The following is a 13,864-nucleotide window of genomic DNA, read 5'->3' on the forward strand; positions in this document are numbered from 1 at the left end:
GAGGCAGAGAGGCAGAGAGGCAGAGAGGCAGAGGCAGAGAGGCAGAGAGGCAGAGAGGCAGAGGCAGAGAGGCAGAGGCAGAGAGGCAGAGAGGCAGAGGCAGAGAGGCAGAGGCAGGTGGATTTCTGAGTTCGAGACCAGCCTGGTCTACAGAGTGAGTTCCAGGACTGCCAGGGCTACACTGAGAAACCCTGTCTTGAAAACAAACAAACAAGAATCGTAGATGCTCTGAAAGCCCCGAGGATGCAGAATCTTGGCCTTTTTCTATGGAGGAAAGTCGTGGAAACGGGCCTTTTAGGCTTACCTGGCAATTTTGAATGATGGACATGGGTTTGGAGAACAGATAGGCTAGGCCTAAAGATCCAGCCTGTCAGAGAAGGACCTTGAGGCCACTCTGGAGGAGCCTGTCTAGGAGGGGCCTGAGCGCTGCTCAGCACGCACTTGGGTAGAGTGGGCGGTAGGGCCCTGGGAGGCCCGCCCCTTAGGGACTTCTGACACAGCCTCAACTCTCAAGGGTAGTGTGCACATCTGGGCAGCTGGTGGGAGCATGAACGGCTCACAGGTGGGAGCTGCGGCCAAGGCTGCCTGGCTGAGCTGCTGCAACCAGTCCGGCCTGCCACTCGGACCCCCGGAGGGGCCACGCATGGTGCAGGCAGTCGTGCTGGGCGTCCTGTCACTTTTGGTGCTCTGTGGGATCCTGTTCCTGGGTGGTGGACTACTCCTCCGCGCTCAGGGCCTGATAGCCCTGCTGGCCCGAGAAAGGCATTCAACCCCCGAGGCTGAGCCTGGTGCCTGTGGAGGGGATGAAGCCTCCTAGGTGTCAGCTGCTCTTGAGATTCAGCCCGTTCTGTGCCACGCCATCCAGAGTTCATTTCTGTGAGGCACAGCAGAAGGTCCAACCCACAAGCTCTTGTTTCCTGCACAGGTGAGAGCCTTGAGGCACAGGGAGACTGGGGTTGGGGCTGCGTGGGGTGGGCACAGTGATGGTCTCTGTTCTCATTAGGTGGACATTATTGGGTTCAGACAGCTGCTCAAGGCCAGGGTAGAGCTGGAGGTTCCCTGTGCCTCTGAGGCACAGACAGCCTTCGTGTCCCTATGCTAAAGGAGGGAGGCCGGAGAGTTCTGTGAATGGGAGCTCTTTGTGTACCTATGTTTCCCTGTGTTCTGCATCTGCCCAGCTCAACTTGTGGTCTGCTGGACTCAGCGGGACCCTCTGTTCTGGAGGCTAATACAACCCAGCCTGAGCTCTCAGCTTGCTGCTGTCTCCTTCCCAAAGCTTCTGTCCAGGGAGGGAGTGGGCAGGCTGGGGCCCACCGGAGGTGAAGGTAGAGGAGAGAGATTCTTCACTCCCATTAGAGGTACCCCTGGTTGTTTGGGTGAACAGTGGGGACAGAGAGATGTGCCAAAGACTCCTCCCCTGGCTCCCCGCTCACGTGTAGCTCAGCCAGAAGCTTTGTGTGCTGTGTTGGGGGTGGGGACAGCAAGGTTTCATGCAGGAGCATATGCGGAGGAAGGAGAAGGCTGAGTACTCCCAGCTGTGGGGGCTGCGTCTGGGTCTCCCGCCTCTAGCTCTCTAAGGACAGGAACCATCTGGAGAGAAGGGTCTGGGTGGCCCAAAGGACAAAGTAACTCCAGTCCAAGGCCACCTCAGGCTGAACCATGAAATGGGGAGGGGGTGCCTTTACTGTCCCATTGATATTCAGCTGTGTGTAGGGGCTGCTGGGGACGTCTGTGAATGGCCGTCTCTTGGCGATTCTCAAGGCTCCTACTTTCAAGTTACCGCCAGGAATATGGTGGTGCAGGATGCCCATGACGATAGCCTGGTGAGGGGCTGAGGGTGCGGGTAGCTGGAGGTAATCTGCTGTGAAGCTGACGATGTGTGATCCTTGCTTAGCACCTAAGGGTTTGGCACCAGTTCTGGGCAGCCGTGCCATGTTAGCCTCGAGAGTGGTAGATTTCACATCTGAGATGTCTCCTCTACAGCCGGGGAGTGCACTGCCAGGGCAGGGCAGTGTGTGTGTGTGTGTGTGTGTGAGTGTGAGTGTGTGTGTGTGTGTGTGTGTGTGTGTGTGTGTGTGTGAGTGTGTGTGTGTGTGTGTGTGCTGGCATGGAGGGGGACAAGATGGCTGGCCACACTNGTGTGTGTGTGTGTGTGTGTGCTGGCATGGAGGGGGGTGGGCGGGGCCCAAGGGACTGTCCTCCTTCACTTTCTGGTCTTGGGCACTGGCTCCTCCCCACATTCTGCAGTCTCCCACCCTGTGCCTTCCCCCTCTCTCCTCAGTGGGGCGGAGGGCATCTAGATTCCCTGACCCTCCTCACTGACAATCCGGTATGCCCAGAGAAACTTTGAGAAAAGGTGAAGCTCAAAGAGACAAACAGGTGACACACTTCAGAAAAAAGCAGATCGGGAGCAGAACCGTAGGCTCTCAATCCCAAGCTCAGTCTCCTGGGTTCACGCTTCCTTCTGCTTTCCCGGCAGTCTGAGATTCTGGTAGAAAACATGGCCTCCTATCCCCATCAGAGAACCGACCCAGGCACAGGCTGAATCAGGGACCGCAACCCTAAGGCTCACGGTCACTGTCCACTCTTGTCCCTGCTTCCTCAGTGACCATGCCAGATACCGTTTGCTTCTAGAACAGTCTCCAGATGCCAGGCAGCAGCTAGCAGCTCCTCACCAGCTGGGCCCGGTTTGATCCTGGGGAACTGGGGAGAGGCCCAGAGGATTGCTGGAGTAGACACAGATGGGGAGGATCCAAACCCAAGTCCCTGTGGCGTTGGAGACGTGTGGTGGCAGGAAGGGTGCGTCTCCAGCATCATCTTGTCTGCTCACACAGGACTAAGAGCTGGGAGAGGGGGAGGCACCAGTTTCTTCATCAGACTTCCTGCCTTTGATGTCCCTTGGGCTCAATGGCTATGTGGTGTCCGGGGCCTACGTGTTGGAGGCAAGGAAAATACTATACTCAAAACTTGCTACAGATTTCTGGTCAAGGCTGTTAAGCTTGGGTGAGGATGAAGGGATTCAGAAAATGGAAGAGGAGATGTTGTGCTTGCCTCCTTGAGAGGTGTGGGCTGGGGGAGGGGTATCTGAGAACCAGAGAAAACAGAAATCTTGGATCTCACTGTACTGTATTGGCCTGAGCCTGCCTGGCAAAGTCTGGGCTAACCCATTGGTCTGAGGTCATTGTGTACAGGACCCATCTGGTCTCCTCAGCTGACTGCTCCCTCCAATCAAGATAGGGGCACCCTGTCTTACAGGTGCTGGACATCTCCCCTCGCCTGCCGCCCACCCGCACCCTATTTGTGCTTGTGGTGATGGACTGAAGACACCAGACCGGTGACTCCTCATCCTGTCTCCGAGCTGCTCCCGACACTCCTGGGGTGGGCGCAGGAGACTCCCGCTCAGAACAAGTGAGTCTGCTTGGTGACTGCCCTGTGCCATGGGCACTGGCTTTACACCCCAACTGCGTGGACACGAGTGTGCCCTCTGCACACCAAGCTCTGTGGACACGAGTGCAGCTCCTGTTTTGCCTGATGCGGTATCTGACAACCCAGTGACCTATTGCTGTTGAGAACCTGGGATACTATTTCCCATCTGGAGACTGCGTCAGCCATCCAGCAACACACCATCGCTTTCCATGGCTTTGCCATTAAATAGGCCAGTAACGCAGTTCTGAGTGTGTGGTCTGTTTCCAGCCCTTGACCCTTGGGAATCTTGGTTTCCTTCCTCATCTTCCCTCAATTTGGCCTGCTTCTAGTAGATTTTTTTTTTTTAAAGAAAGGGTTTACAAGGAGCTGGAGAGATGGCTCAGTAGTTAAGAGCACTGACTGCTCTTCCAGGGGTTCTGAATTTGATTCCTAGTAACCACATGGTGGCTCATAACCATCTGTAATGGGAGCCAATGCCCTCTTCTGGTGTGTCTGAAGACAGCTATGGTATACTCATATACATTAAATAAATAATACTAAAAAAAAGGAAAGGGTTTACAATAGCCCAAGCTGACCTGAAACTAGTTGTGTACTCTAAGATGGACCTGAGATCACGGCAATCCTCCTGCTTCAGCCTCTCAGGGATTATAGTCAGGCCCGCCAAAGCTGGTTTAGAATGGAGGGTAGATGTGATGCCCACTGGGAGTGATTCCCACTGGTCAATGTGACCAAGAGCTTGGCTTTATTCAACCACAGCTTTGTATGTGTATGTGTATGCATGTGTGTGTGCGTGTGTGCACATGTGTGTGAGCCTGTGTGGTGTGCACACATGTGTGTGAACGTGTGAGTGTGTGTATGTGTGTGCATGTGTGTGAATGTGTGAGGTGAGTGTGCATGCACGTGTGTGTGCATGTGTGTGTGTGCATGTATGTGAGTGTGTATGTGTGTGAATGTGAGTGTGTGTATATGTATGCATGTGTGTGAATGTGTGTGTATGTGTGTGTGTGTAGTTACTTCTCTGAGAGTGGGTTTTGTAAACCTTGCCCTCATCTTTGAAATAGAAGTGAGACCATCAGTGTGAGTGTGGACCCAGTAGGTAATGTGTTTGCCCATCACTATATAAGGTTTTGTATACTACAATTACTAAGGGACACTGTTTCCCCAAGCCTGGCTGTGTTAATTATTGTTCTATTGCGATAAAGCATCATGACCAAGGCAACTTACAGAAGATGTTTATTTTGGGGTTACAGTTTCAGAAGGTTAGGGTCCAGGATGTCAGGGGTTGCGAGCTTGGAATGGCAGGTGCAGCTGGAAGCTCAGCGTTGAGAGCTCACGTCCTGAACCACAAACAAGAAGCAAAGAGATGGTGGGAGACTTTTAAACTTTCGCAGCCTGCCTCTGACATATTTCTTCCAACAAGGTCACACTTCCCAAGACTCCAAAACAGTGCCACCAACTAGGGATCCAAGGATTTAAATGTCCAGGACCATGGGGACATCTCCTCCAGATCACCATACTGACCATTTCCAGAAAAAGGAGGAGAGGGAAAGAGGGCAAGGGTTTGAATAAGAATGGACCCCATAAGCTCATATGTTTGTGTGCTTGGTTCCCATTGGTGGAACTCTTTGGGAAGGATTAGGAGGTGTGGCCTTGTTTGAGGAGGAGGAGGAGGAGGAGGAGGAGGAGGAAGAGGTATACCACTGGGGGGGGCGGGGCGGGCTTTGAGGTTTCAGAAGACTCAGGCCACTACCAGTTAGCTCTCTCTATCTGCCTCGTGTATGTGTCACAGGATGTCAGCTCTCAGCTACTGCTCTAGCACCATGCCTGTCTGCCTGCTGCCAGGCTCCCCATCCCGACGGGCACGGACTCACGCTCTGAAACTGTAAGCCCCACAATGCCTTCTTTTCGAAGTTGCCTTGGTCATGGTGACTTACCCTAGAAATAGAGAAGGAACTAAGCCAGAGAGGAAGGAAGCAGAAGGATGGGAGGGAAGAGGAGGAAAGGGGAGGGGAGGGGAGGAGCCATTGGACTCCTAGGGACACACTTGATTTCTTTGTGAGTGATCTTTTGTCTTTTGTGAGTGATCTGTGCTGACATTCGATGTGCCCTGGAAAGTGGACGTGAGGAGAAAAGGAGAAAGTTCTGCTTCAGGGAGCTTTCAGTGTCACTGAGTGTGGGGGTCCAAAGACTGAGGTTATAAAATAGACCACGATCCACGCTCAGGTCGTGGAGAGTGCCGAAAGCAGGAGTCCCCAGATAGGGGGCTGGTGAGGGCCGCTTCAGGGTTAGGGTTGGAGGGGCAGCTGTGCTTCACCAGCATTGGTCACCGGGTGGAGAGAGGGCAGGGCGCAGCCACACAGAGAGGCCCTAGAAGGGTGATGGGCATGGGCATGGGCGGGGGTGGGGGCGGGGGCGGGGACGGGGGCGGGGGCGAGTCTGGACCTTAGCGGGCTGGAGCACTTTTGAGGGTGGAACAGTGGGAGCATGTGACGTCATAAGCCAGCCAGGTGGGCGGAGCCGGAGCTTGGATCTCAGGCTTCAGTCTGCAGATGCTTGTGAGGGATGGGGGAGACAGGAGAGGTGGATGCTGCTTGTGGCCTTATGCCTCTCACTCAGACGATGGGCTTGCACAATGAGGACGTTTCAGGCCTGAATCCACAGAAAACAAACTGCTTGGCTTACAGAGAAGAGAATTTCTTCTTCTTCTTCTTCTTCTTCTTCTTCTTCTTCTTCTTCTTCTTCTTCTTCTTCTTCTTCTTCTTCTTTTTCTTTTTTTAAAAAAGATTTATTTATTTTATGTATATGAGTACACTATAGCTGTCTTCAGGCACACCAGAAGAGGGCATCAGATCCCATTACAGATGGTTGTGAGCCACCATGTGGTTGCTGGGAATTGAACTCAGGACCTCAGGAAGAGCATCCGGTGCTCTTAACCACTGAGCCCATCATCTCTCCAGCTGAAGAAGAGAATTTTAAAACCCATTTGAGAGACAAGGCTGAGGAGTCTGAACTCAAGCTTAGCTGATTTAGAGCCCGAGCCATGAGAACAGGCTTGCCTTTCTCCTTCTAGCTTCATCTGTTCCTCTGTTTGCTTCAGTCAGCCACAAGGTCAGCTTTGGGCGGTGTGGGCTAGCGGTCAGAGCACTGGTGGGCCCATGCTGTCTGGGTCTGCGCTCCAGCAGTACATGTGGCCTGAGGAGGTTCTTTGTCTTCTGTAGTGCACTGCCCTCCTTCCCTCCCCCATCTTCAGACCAAGGAACATGGGACGTGGCTCATGCTATTTTTATGAGGACAAAAGGAAGTCCACACTGATAAGGAATGAATGCCCTCTGTGTGCTGCCTTCACGTGTGGCCTCAGCTCTGGCTTCAAATCTATCAGGACAGAGGGAAATCATCTCCAAGGGATGCAGGCCAAGCCCTGTCTCTGTCGTGAATGAACCGAATCACTGTGATAACGGAGAGTATAGAATGTTCCAGAGCTTGGTCACAGGATCTGCTCGACTTGAAGCTGCAAGACACCGCAGACTCTTGGATGCAAAGCAGGGGCACGAGGGGCACGTCTCCCATCAAATCTGGGCTGGTTCAATCCTGGGTAAGCAGAGGCTCTTGGCTGCTGCAGATGAGACACAGGCAAAGGTGTCACACACAGCCCCGAGACACCTCAGGGACAGTCAACTCCCGGGTTGGAGCTTAGTAGAGAATTCTGGGCTGTCATGTTGCTAGAGTCACACATGAAGGTTGCATGGATCAGGCCTAGTGCACCATCACCTAAATGAAGGCAGAAGAGGGAGGGCTAGAGAACTGGGGTAGAGAGAGGGGCTGCTCTGTGTTGGTAAAGAGTGGATCTTGGAAACTGGGGGCTTGGCCAGTAGACTCTACATCCCCAGCAGGTCTGGGAAAGACTGCAGCTTTGTGGGAGGCAGTACAGAAGGCTCCCGCCTATCTGAGCTCTTATCTCATGGCCTCAAACAAAGGAGCCTGCACACGTAATGGTGGTTTAGTGTTTTTTTCTTTAGATATCCCACTCTGTAGCCTGGCTGACTCGGAATTTGCTTTATAGACCAGGCTGGCTCAAACTGCCATCTCCCCAGGGCTGGAATCAAAGGCACTTTCACTATACATGTCAGCATACTTTGTATAAGACTTCCTTCTCATGTGTGAGTGCACATATGTGTGCAGGGGTATAGGCCATGAGTGCACATGTGTGTGTAGAGATGTGTAGGCCATGTGAGTGCACATAGGTGTGTGCAGGTCTGTAGACCACAAGTCAACTTTGGGAATCTTCCTCTATCAATCTCTTATTTTTTGTGGCAGTCTTCCACTAAAATTAGATCTTTTCATTTTGTCTATACTGGTTACCATGGAGCCCTGGGGAACTGGCTGTTTCTGAGTCCCCTCCCCCAGAACTTTGCTATACTTTATCATCAATCATCATCATCATCATTATTTTAAACAGGATCATTCTAGATATCTCTGGCTGGTCTAGAACTTGCTATGGATACCTGATTGACCTTGAACTCACAGAGATTCCATCTGCCTTTGCCTCTCTACTGTCATGATTAAAGGCATATGACATCATGCTCCAAAACTTTGAACAATTACAACTTACTTTTTATTTATTGTGTGTGCACCTGTTTGTGCATGTGCATTGTGGGCACATACATATATCATATGTGTGTTGTGTGCACATGTGTGCACGCATACATGTCTGTTCTGTACACGTGTGTGCACGTGTGCATGTGTGTATTGTGTGCCTGTATGTGCACATATGGCATGCGAGTGTGTGTATGCATGTGTGTGTGTGTGTGTGTGTGTGTGTGTGTGTGTGCGTGCGTGCCATAGCTTATGTGTGGCGGTCAGAGGATGACTCTGAGGAGTCAGTTCACTCTTTCCACCATGTCTCTTTCTACCATGTCAATCTTGGGTGTGGAACTCAGGTCACAGTCTTGGTGGAAGGTACCTTTGCATGTGGACTCTGGAGATGTGAACTCTGGTCTTTATGCATATACAGCAAAGCACTTTACCCACTGAGCTATTTACCCAGCCTCTGTGGGACACAGGACATCACTCTGTGTTGTGTGAATCTCTGCCATGCACCTGTCTCCCCTAGGCCAAACCAACCCTGGAACATTCCTCCCATGCTATGGGGGCCCAGTGCAGCTGTGGTTCATGGGCCCTGTGGGATGGCTGAGCTGTGGATCATGCTCTGTGTCTGCCCCTCTTCTGTCTGACAGATATGTCCCCATTCAGAACCCCTCCCTCTCTTGAGAGCCCATGGTCACCCATCTGTTCAGGTGCTCATGTAAGCATTTTATTATTTATTTTGTGTGTGCATACGTGTGTGTATACACCCTGTGGCACACTTATGGAAGTCAAAAGACCGCTTACAGGAATTGGTTCTCTCCTTCCACCTTAGGCCCCAGGGACTGAACTCAGGTCGTCAGACTTGGTGGCAAGTGTGTTTGCTCACCGAGTCATTCCACTGGCCCATCATCCAACCACTTCCGTGAAGGCCTCCTGACCCATGACCTCTACTTCTGCCCTGTCCCTTAGTCCCTTCCAGTTTAGATGTAGTGATCCATGGCCTCTGTCACTCTTGACCCTATCCTAACGCCATTCCTCCCACAGACACAGTCCAGTCAAACTCCATCTCCAGGTGACTGTGGTAGTAGTCTACCCTTTGACTTGGAGCTGGGTAGCCTCAAATAATATCACACCTCTGCTGACTGGCGTTGCTAAGACTGGTTACCAGGTACCTGAACCCTCAGCTCTGCTCCACTCTTCCAGAAGGTTCTTCCCCCTCACCTTGCCCTTCGAGCCTCCCTGTCTCAGACCTTGAGCTCCTGACATCCTCCTTCATCCTGTGTCTTCCGTTGCTCCTCATTGGCTCTACTGTCCCAACACTCAGGTTTCTTCTGCCTTAAAATAGCCTTTCTGCACCCCCACTGCCTGCTCTAGTTACTCTCCTGCAGCCAAGCCTCTCAGATCGGACCCCACTCCCCACCCCCACTCTCTGGGCTTCCAACTGGTTCTAGGACGTTTCCAGCCTGGCCTTATCCTCTCCTCCAGTGGTCACTTCTCAGTCCTTATGTTGGCTGCTCTTCTGGCTTTACCCCCACTCCTCATGGCATCCACTTGTCCTCTACTAACATTTCTGAGGAGACTAGAGACCGTGGGCTTTAGGACAACACTGGGAGTCCCATGCGTCTGCTTCTTTCCATGCTACCTAAGTTCTCCCCCTTTTCAGCAAACAGGGTGAAGCCGGCATGGTAGCCATACTCCTTTCATCCCAGCACTCAGGAGGCAGAGGCAGGTGGACCTCTGTAAGTTCAAGGCCAGCCTTGTCTACAAAGCAAGTCCAGAAAAGCCAGGGCTACAGAGAGAAACCCTGTCTCAAAAAATCGAAATCGACCAACCGACCAACCACCTAACCAAAAAGGACAGGGCAGCAGTAGACACTTGGGGACTGTCTTAGTTACTTTCCTATTACGGGGAAGAGATACTTTGACCAAGGCAACTTATAAAAGAAGGTATTTAACTAGGGGATTCTTAGTTTCAGAGGGTGAGTCCATGACCATCACGGTGGGGAGCATGGTGGCAGACAAGCAGGCACGACACTGGAGCAGTAGCTGAGAGCTTACATGTGATCCACAACCATGAGGCAGAGAGAGGGAGGGAGGGAGGGAGGGAGAGAGAGAGAGAGAGAGAGAGAGAGAGAGAGAGAGAGAGAGAGAGAGAGCCAACTGGAATGGCATAAGCCTTTGCACTCTCAAGGAACACGCCCAAATAATACCTCTTCCAACTAGGCCACGCCTCCTAATCCTTCCCAAACAGTTCCACCAACTGGCCACACCTCCTAATCCTTCCCAAACAGTTCCACCAACTGGCCATGCCTCCTAATCCTTCCCAAACAGTTCCACCAACTGGCCATGCCTCCTAATCCTTCCCAAACAGTTCCACCAACTGGGGACCAAGCATTCAAGCATAAAGCCTGTGGGAGCCACTCTCATTCAAATCACCAGAGTGACACTGAAGGAGTGGGAGGATGTTCACGAGTGTGGTGTGGTTGGGCACTTGTCTCATGCATTGTCTGGGCATCTGATACCTTGTTTGCTTCCCACCTGCCTTTCCCTCTCTGTAATTGGCCTGCATCTCTTCCTGTCTCTGTAATTGGCCTGCATCTCTTCCTGTCACTAGGCGCTTCCCGCCCAGTGCCTCTGGGCTCTGTCCTGCCCTCCTCCTAGCCGATCCCTTCTTGTGCTCCCTCTCTTGGCACTGGCTTGGCTCTCACTATGATGGAGTCAGTCCAGCTTCATCTGAACCCTGAAACCTGCCTTGCAGAGCCTTTTGGAATAGCTGCTTGGGAAGCCCTAGTATTAGAGAGTAGAGCTCCCTGCCTTAGGAATCCTAAGTTTTGGTAAGGGGACATCACACAGACCTGTAAAAAGAGACAGGAGGTATTTATAGATGGTGACTGTACCATGATAGGGGTGGCATCAGTGAAGGTGGTCAGGGAAAGCCTCTGTGGGAGGTGACATTTTAACTGAGACCTGACCCGTGGGGAGACCTAGCCAGGACGTGATGTTCCCATCAGAGAGACAGAGGGTGAAAAGGTCCATGCTAGGAATGAATCTGTCATGTCTGAGGAGTAGGAAAGAGGCCAGTGTGGCAGAGATTTACTGAACAAGAGGGGTGGGAGAGGACGTGGGTTGGGGCAGGCAGGAAGGTGCTTCTGAGTACACTCCACCCCAAACTCTGTCCTTGCACGCTCTGGCTACCCATGAGCACTGCCTTCTTATGCTTCAGTTTCTGTCCTTGGCCTTCCTCCCTCAGACAGGCATCTCCTCAGAGGTCCTACCTCTGAGGTCCTTTCCACCTGGTAGAGAGTTTTGTTCTGTCTCCTATATCACTGGGCTTGCCTCTTACCCAGTCCACAAGTCCACTGGGGCTTCTGGGTTCACCACTCTACTGATGTTGTCTCAGTCAGGGTTTCTATTCCTGCACAAACATCATGACCACGAAGCAAGTAGGGAGGAAAGGTGTTGCGGGAAGTATTTTAAAAAGTTCCCGTGCTCTGGGTAGTGGTGGTGCACGCCTTCAATCCCAGCACTTGGGAGGCAGAGGCAGGCAGATTTCTGAGTTTGAGGCCATCCTGGTCTACAGAGTGAGTTCCAGGACAGCCAGGGCTACACAGAGAGACCCTGTCTCAACAAACAAACAAAAAGTTCCCATGCTAGAGCGGGCACCAGCAGGCCATAGAGCTCCAGCTGGGTGATCTCAACTCGGCCATCTCTCTGTATTGGAGCTCCCAAGTCCCTTGGTGGATCTCTCCTGCCAGGCCCATGCAGCGGCCGTTCACCCCAGGGTCAGCCAACCCAACACCCCATTTACCTGGTAGAACCAAAACCCTTAAAGCGTATAATTAACCAATCAGATTTATGTATCAATAAAGTCTCAATTTACAAGATGCCAATACAGTAATTTCAGAACCAATTGACAATGATAAAAGCTTTATCCCAATTATTCTAACTTTATAATGTCACAAATACTTGTGGTTGGTAAGGCCACCCTGGTTCATGTCTGCCGCCATCTTCCTTTCCTCTCTCTGCTATGCTCTGTGTCTATTCGCTCTCTGTCTCTGCCACTCTTAGCTCCTTCCCTGTCCAATCACAGGCCTCCTGCTGCCCTAATGTTAATTGGACAGGGAAAATCCTGCAACAGAAAGGATTTATTCAGGTTACACTTCCACATTGCTGTGCATCACCAAAGGGAATCTGGACTGGAACTCAAGCAGGTCAGGAAGCAGGAGCTGATGCAGAGGCCATGGAGGGATGTTCTTTACTGGCTTGCTTCCCCTGCCTTGCTCAGCTTGCTTACTTATAGAACTCAGGACCACCAGCCCAGGGATGGCACCATCCACAATGGGTTCTCCCCTCTTTATCACTAATTGAGAAAATGCCCCACAGCTGGATTTCATGGAGGCATTTCCTCAAGGGAGGCTCCTTTCTCTGTGATAACTCCAGCTTGTGTCAGGTTAACACACAAAACCAGCCAGTACAGATGTTGTGGTGTCTTTTATTTTACTTTTAAAAAAATGATATATTTTTTGATATATCATTTATCATATATCAATGATATCATATATCAATGATATATGAATGCTGTGCATGTACTTATGCATACCATGTGCATGCAGTGCCGGTGGGAGCCAGAAGAGGGGTCAGAGCCCTTGGGACTATAGTTAGAGATGGATGGTTGTGGGCTGCCTGATGTGGGTGCTGAGAACTGAACCCAGGCCTCTGTAAGACAGCAAGTGCACTTAGCCACTGATGCACCTCTCCAGCCCCCATCATGGTGTTATTAAAAGAGGCACCGTGCCAGGCCATTTCCTGTGTAACCTGCCCCTGGACCCAGCGAAGCTACTCATCCCCAGAGGTTAAAATCTTCAGACCTTCCTGCAGTCCCTGAGTTGTGGCCCTCCTGGATATCTGCTCCTCCTGAATTTTCATCCCTCTCTCCCTCGAACCCTCTATGTCCTGTTGGCCTTTGAGAATGTTGTTCCCACCCCAACTGCCCTTGTGCAACTGACTCATGTCTCATCTCACCCTTCAGGTCTGGGATGCCCCTTTCTTTCTGATAACCTCCCAGACAACTGGGAACTCTGTCAGGCATTCCTTGGTGGCGGTGGGGTCCTTGAGTCTTCCCTTCATATGTCTAGTTACACATTGAGTGTGCACATTCAGTTATGCAAACCCCGGAGAAACGGGGCCTATGACTGTGTATGCTCATGGCTTGACCTGGCATCTGGTGCCTAGTGTTCATGGTCATGCCTGGTACATCATAGGTTCCCAGTCAACATGTGCTGGATTGATGAGTGAGCTCTGCAGAGAACCCTGGGAGGAGAAGCAGACGGGGAAGCAGCTTGTTGGCCTGCCCACGTGCTGCAGATCGATCACTCACCCTTCTTCACCACCCCTGGGCTGTCAGGATGGAGCCCAGGTTCCTGACGTTTCTCTGGCCTCTGTTCTGATCCCATGGCAGCTCAGGGTCCAGGTTCCTACCCAGCTCATGTACCTTGGCCTGGGTGAGTGATTCAGGTCCAGGCAGCAGCCCTGGGTTATTAGTCATCTGCTTCTTTGAAGGCATCTTTGCCCAAGAGAAGCAGGTCCTGAGTCTAGCCCCAAAGACAACCTAAGTGGGCCAGGTCTGGGTGAAGCCAAATCAGGGAATTGTGGGGGTTTAGTTGTCACTGTGGTCAGAACAGAGAGTGAGGCTGAAATGAGGGTGTCATTCCTGTGAGAGAGGACGGATGGGGTAACCAGCCTTTTGAGTTCTGTGCTGCAGTGTCTGTTCCTTTTGTGTAAGAGGGCACTTGCAAGAGTCTCTCTCTCTCTCCCTCTCTCTCTCTCTCTCTCTCTCTCTCTCTCTCTCTCTCTCT

General features: G+C 51.8%; 1 protein-coding gene across 2 annotated transcripts in view; it reads left to right on the forward strand.

The window, feature by feature from the left end:
* The first annotated feature begins 528 nt into the window (after positions 1–528).
* Positions 529–13,864, forward strand: part of LOC115029423 (small integral membrane protein 41-like) — a 17,762-nt gene continuing 4,426 nt past the window's right edge. The window contains exons 1-2 of one of the 2 annotated variants that reach the window (XM_029470122.1): positions 529–925; positions 3,256–3,739. In XM_029470122.1, the coding sequence (XP_029325982.1) occupies positions 548–817 (270 nt within the window). In that variant the 5' untranslated portion in view covers positions 529–547 and the 3' untranslated portion in view covers positions 818–925; positions 3,256–3,739. Of the gene's footprint in view, positions 926–3,255; positions 3,740–13,864 lie in introns of those variants that run through there. The other variant, XM_029470123.1, reaches the window with a different exon arrangement.

This window comes from Mus caroli, chromosome 15 (assembly GCF_900094665.2).
Source record: "Mus caroli chromosome 15, CAROLI_EIJ_v1.1, whole genome shotgun sequence".
In the NCBI taxonomy this organism is placed as follows: Eukaryota; Metazoa; Chordata; class Mammalia; order Rodentia; family Muridae; genus Mus; species Mus caroli.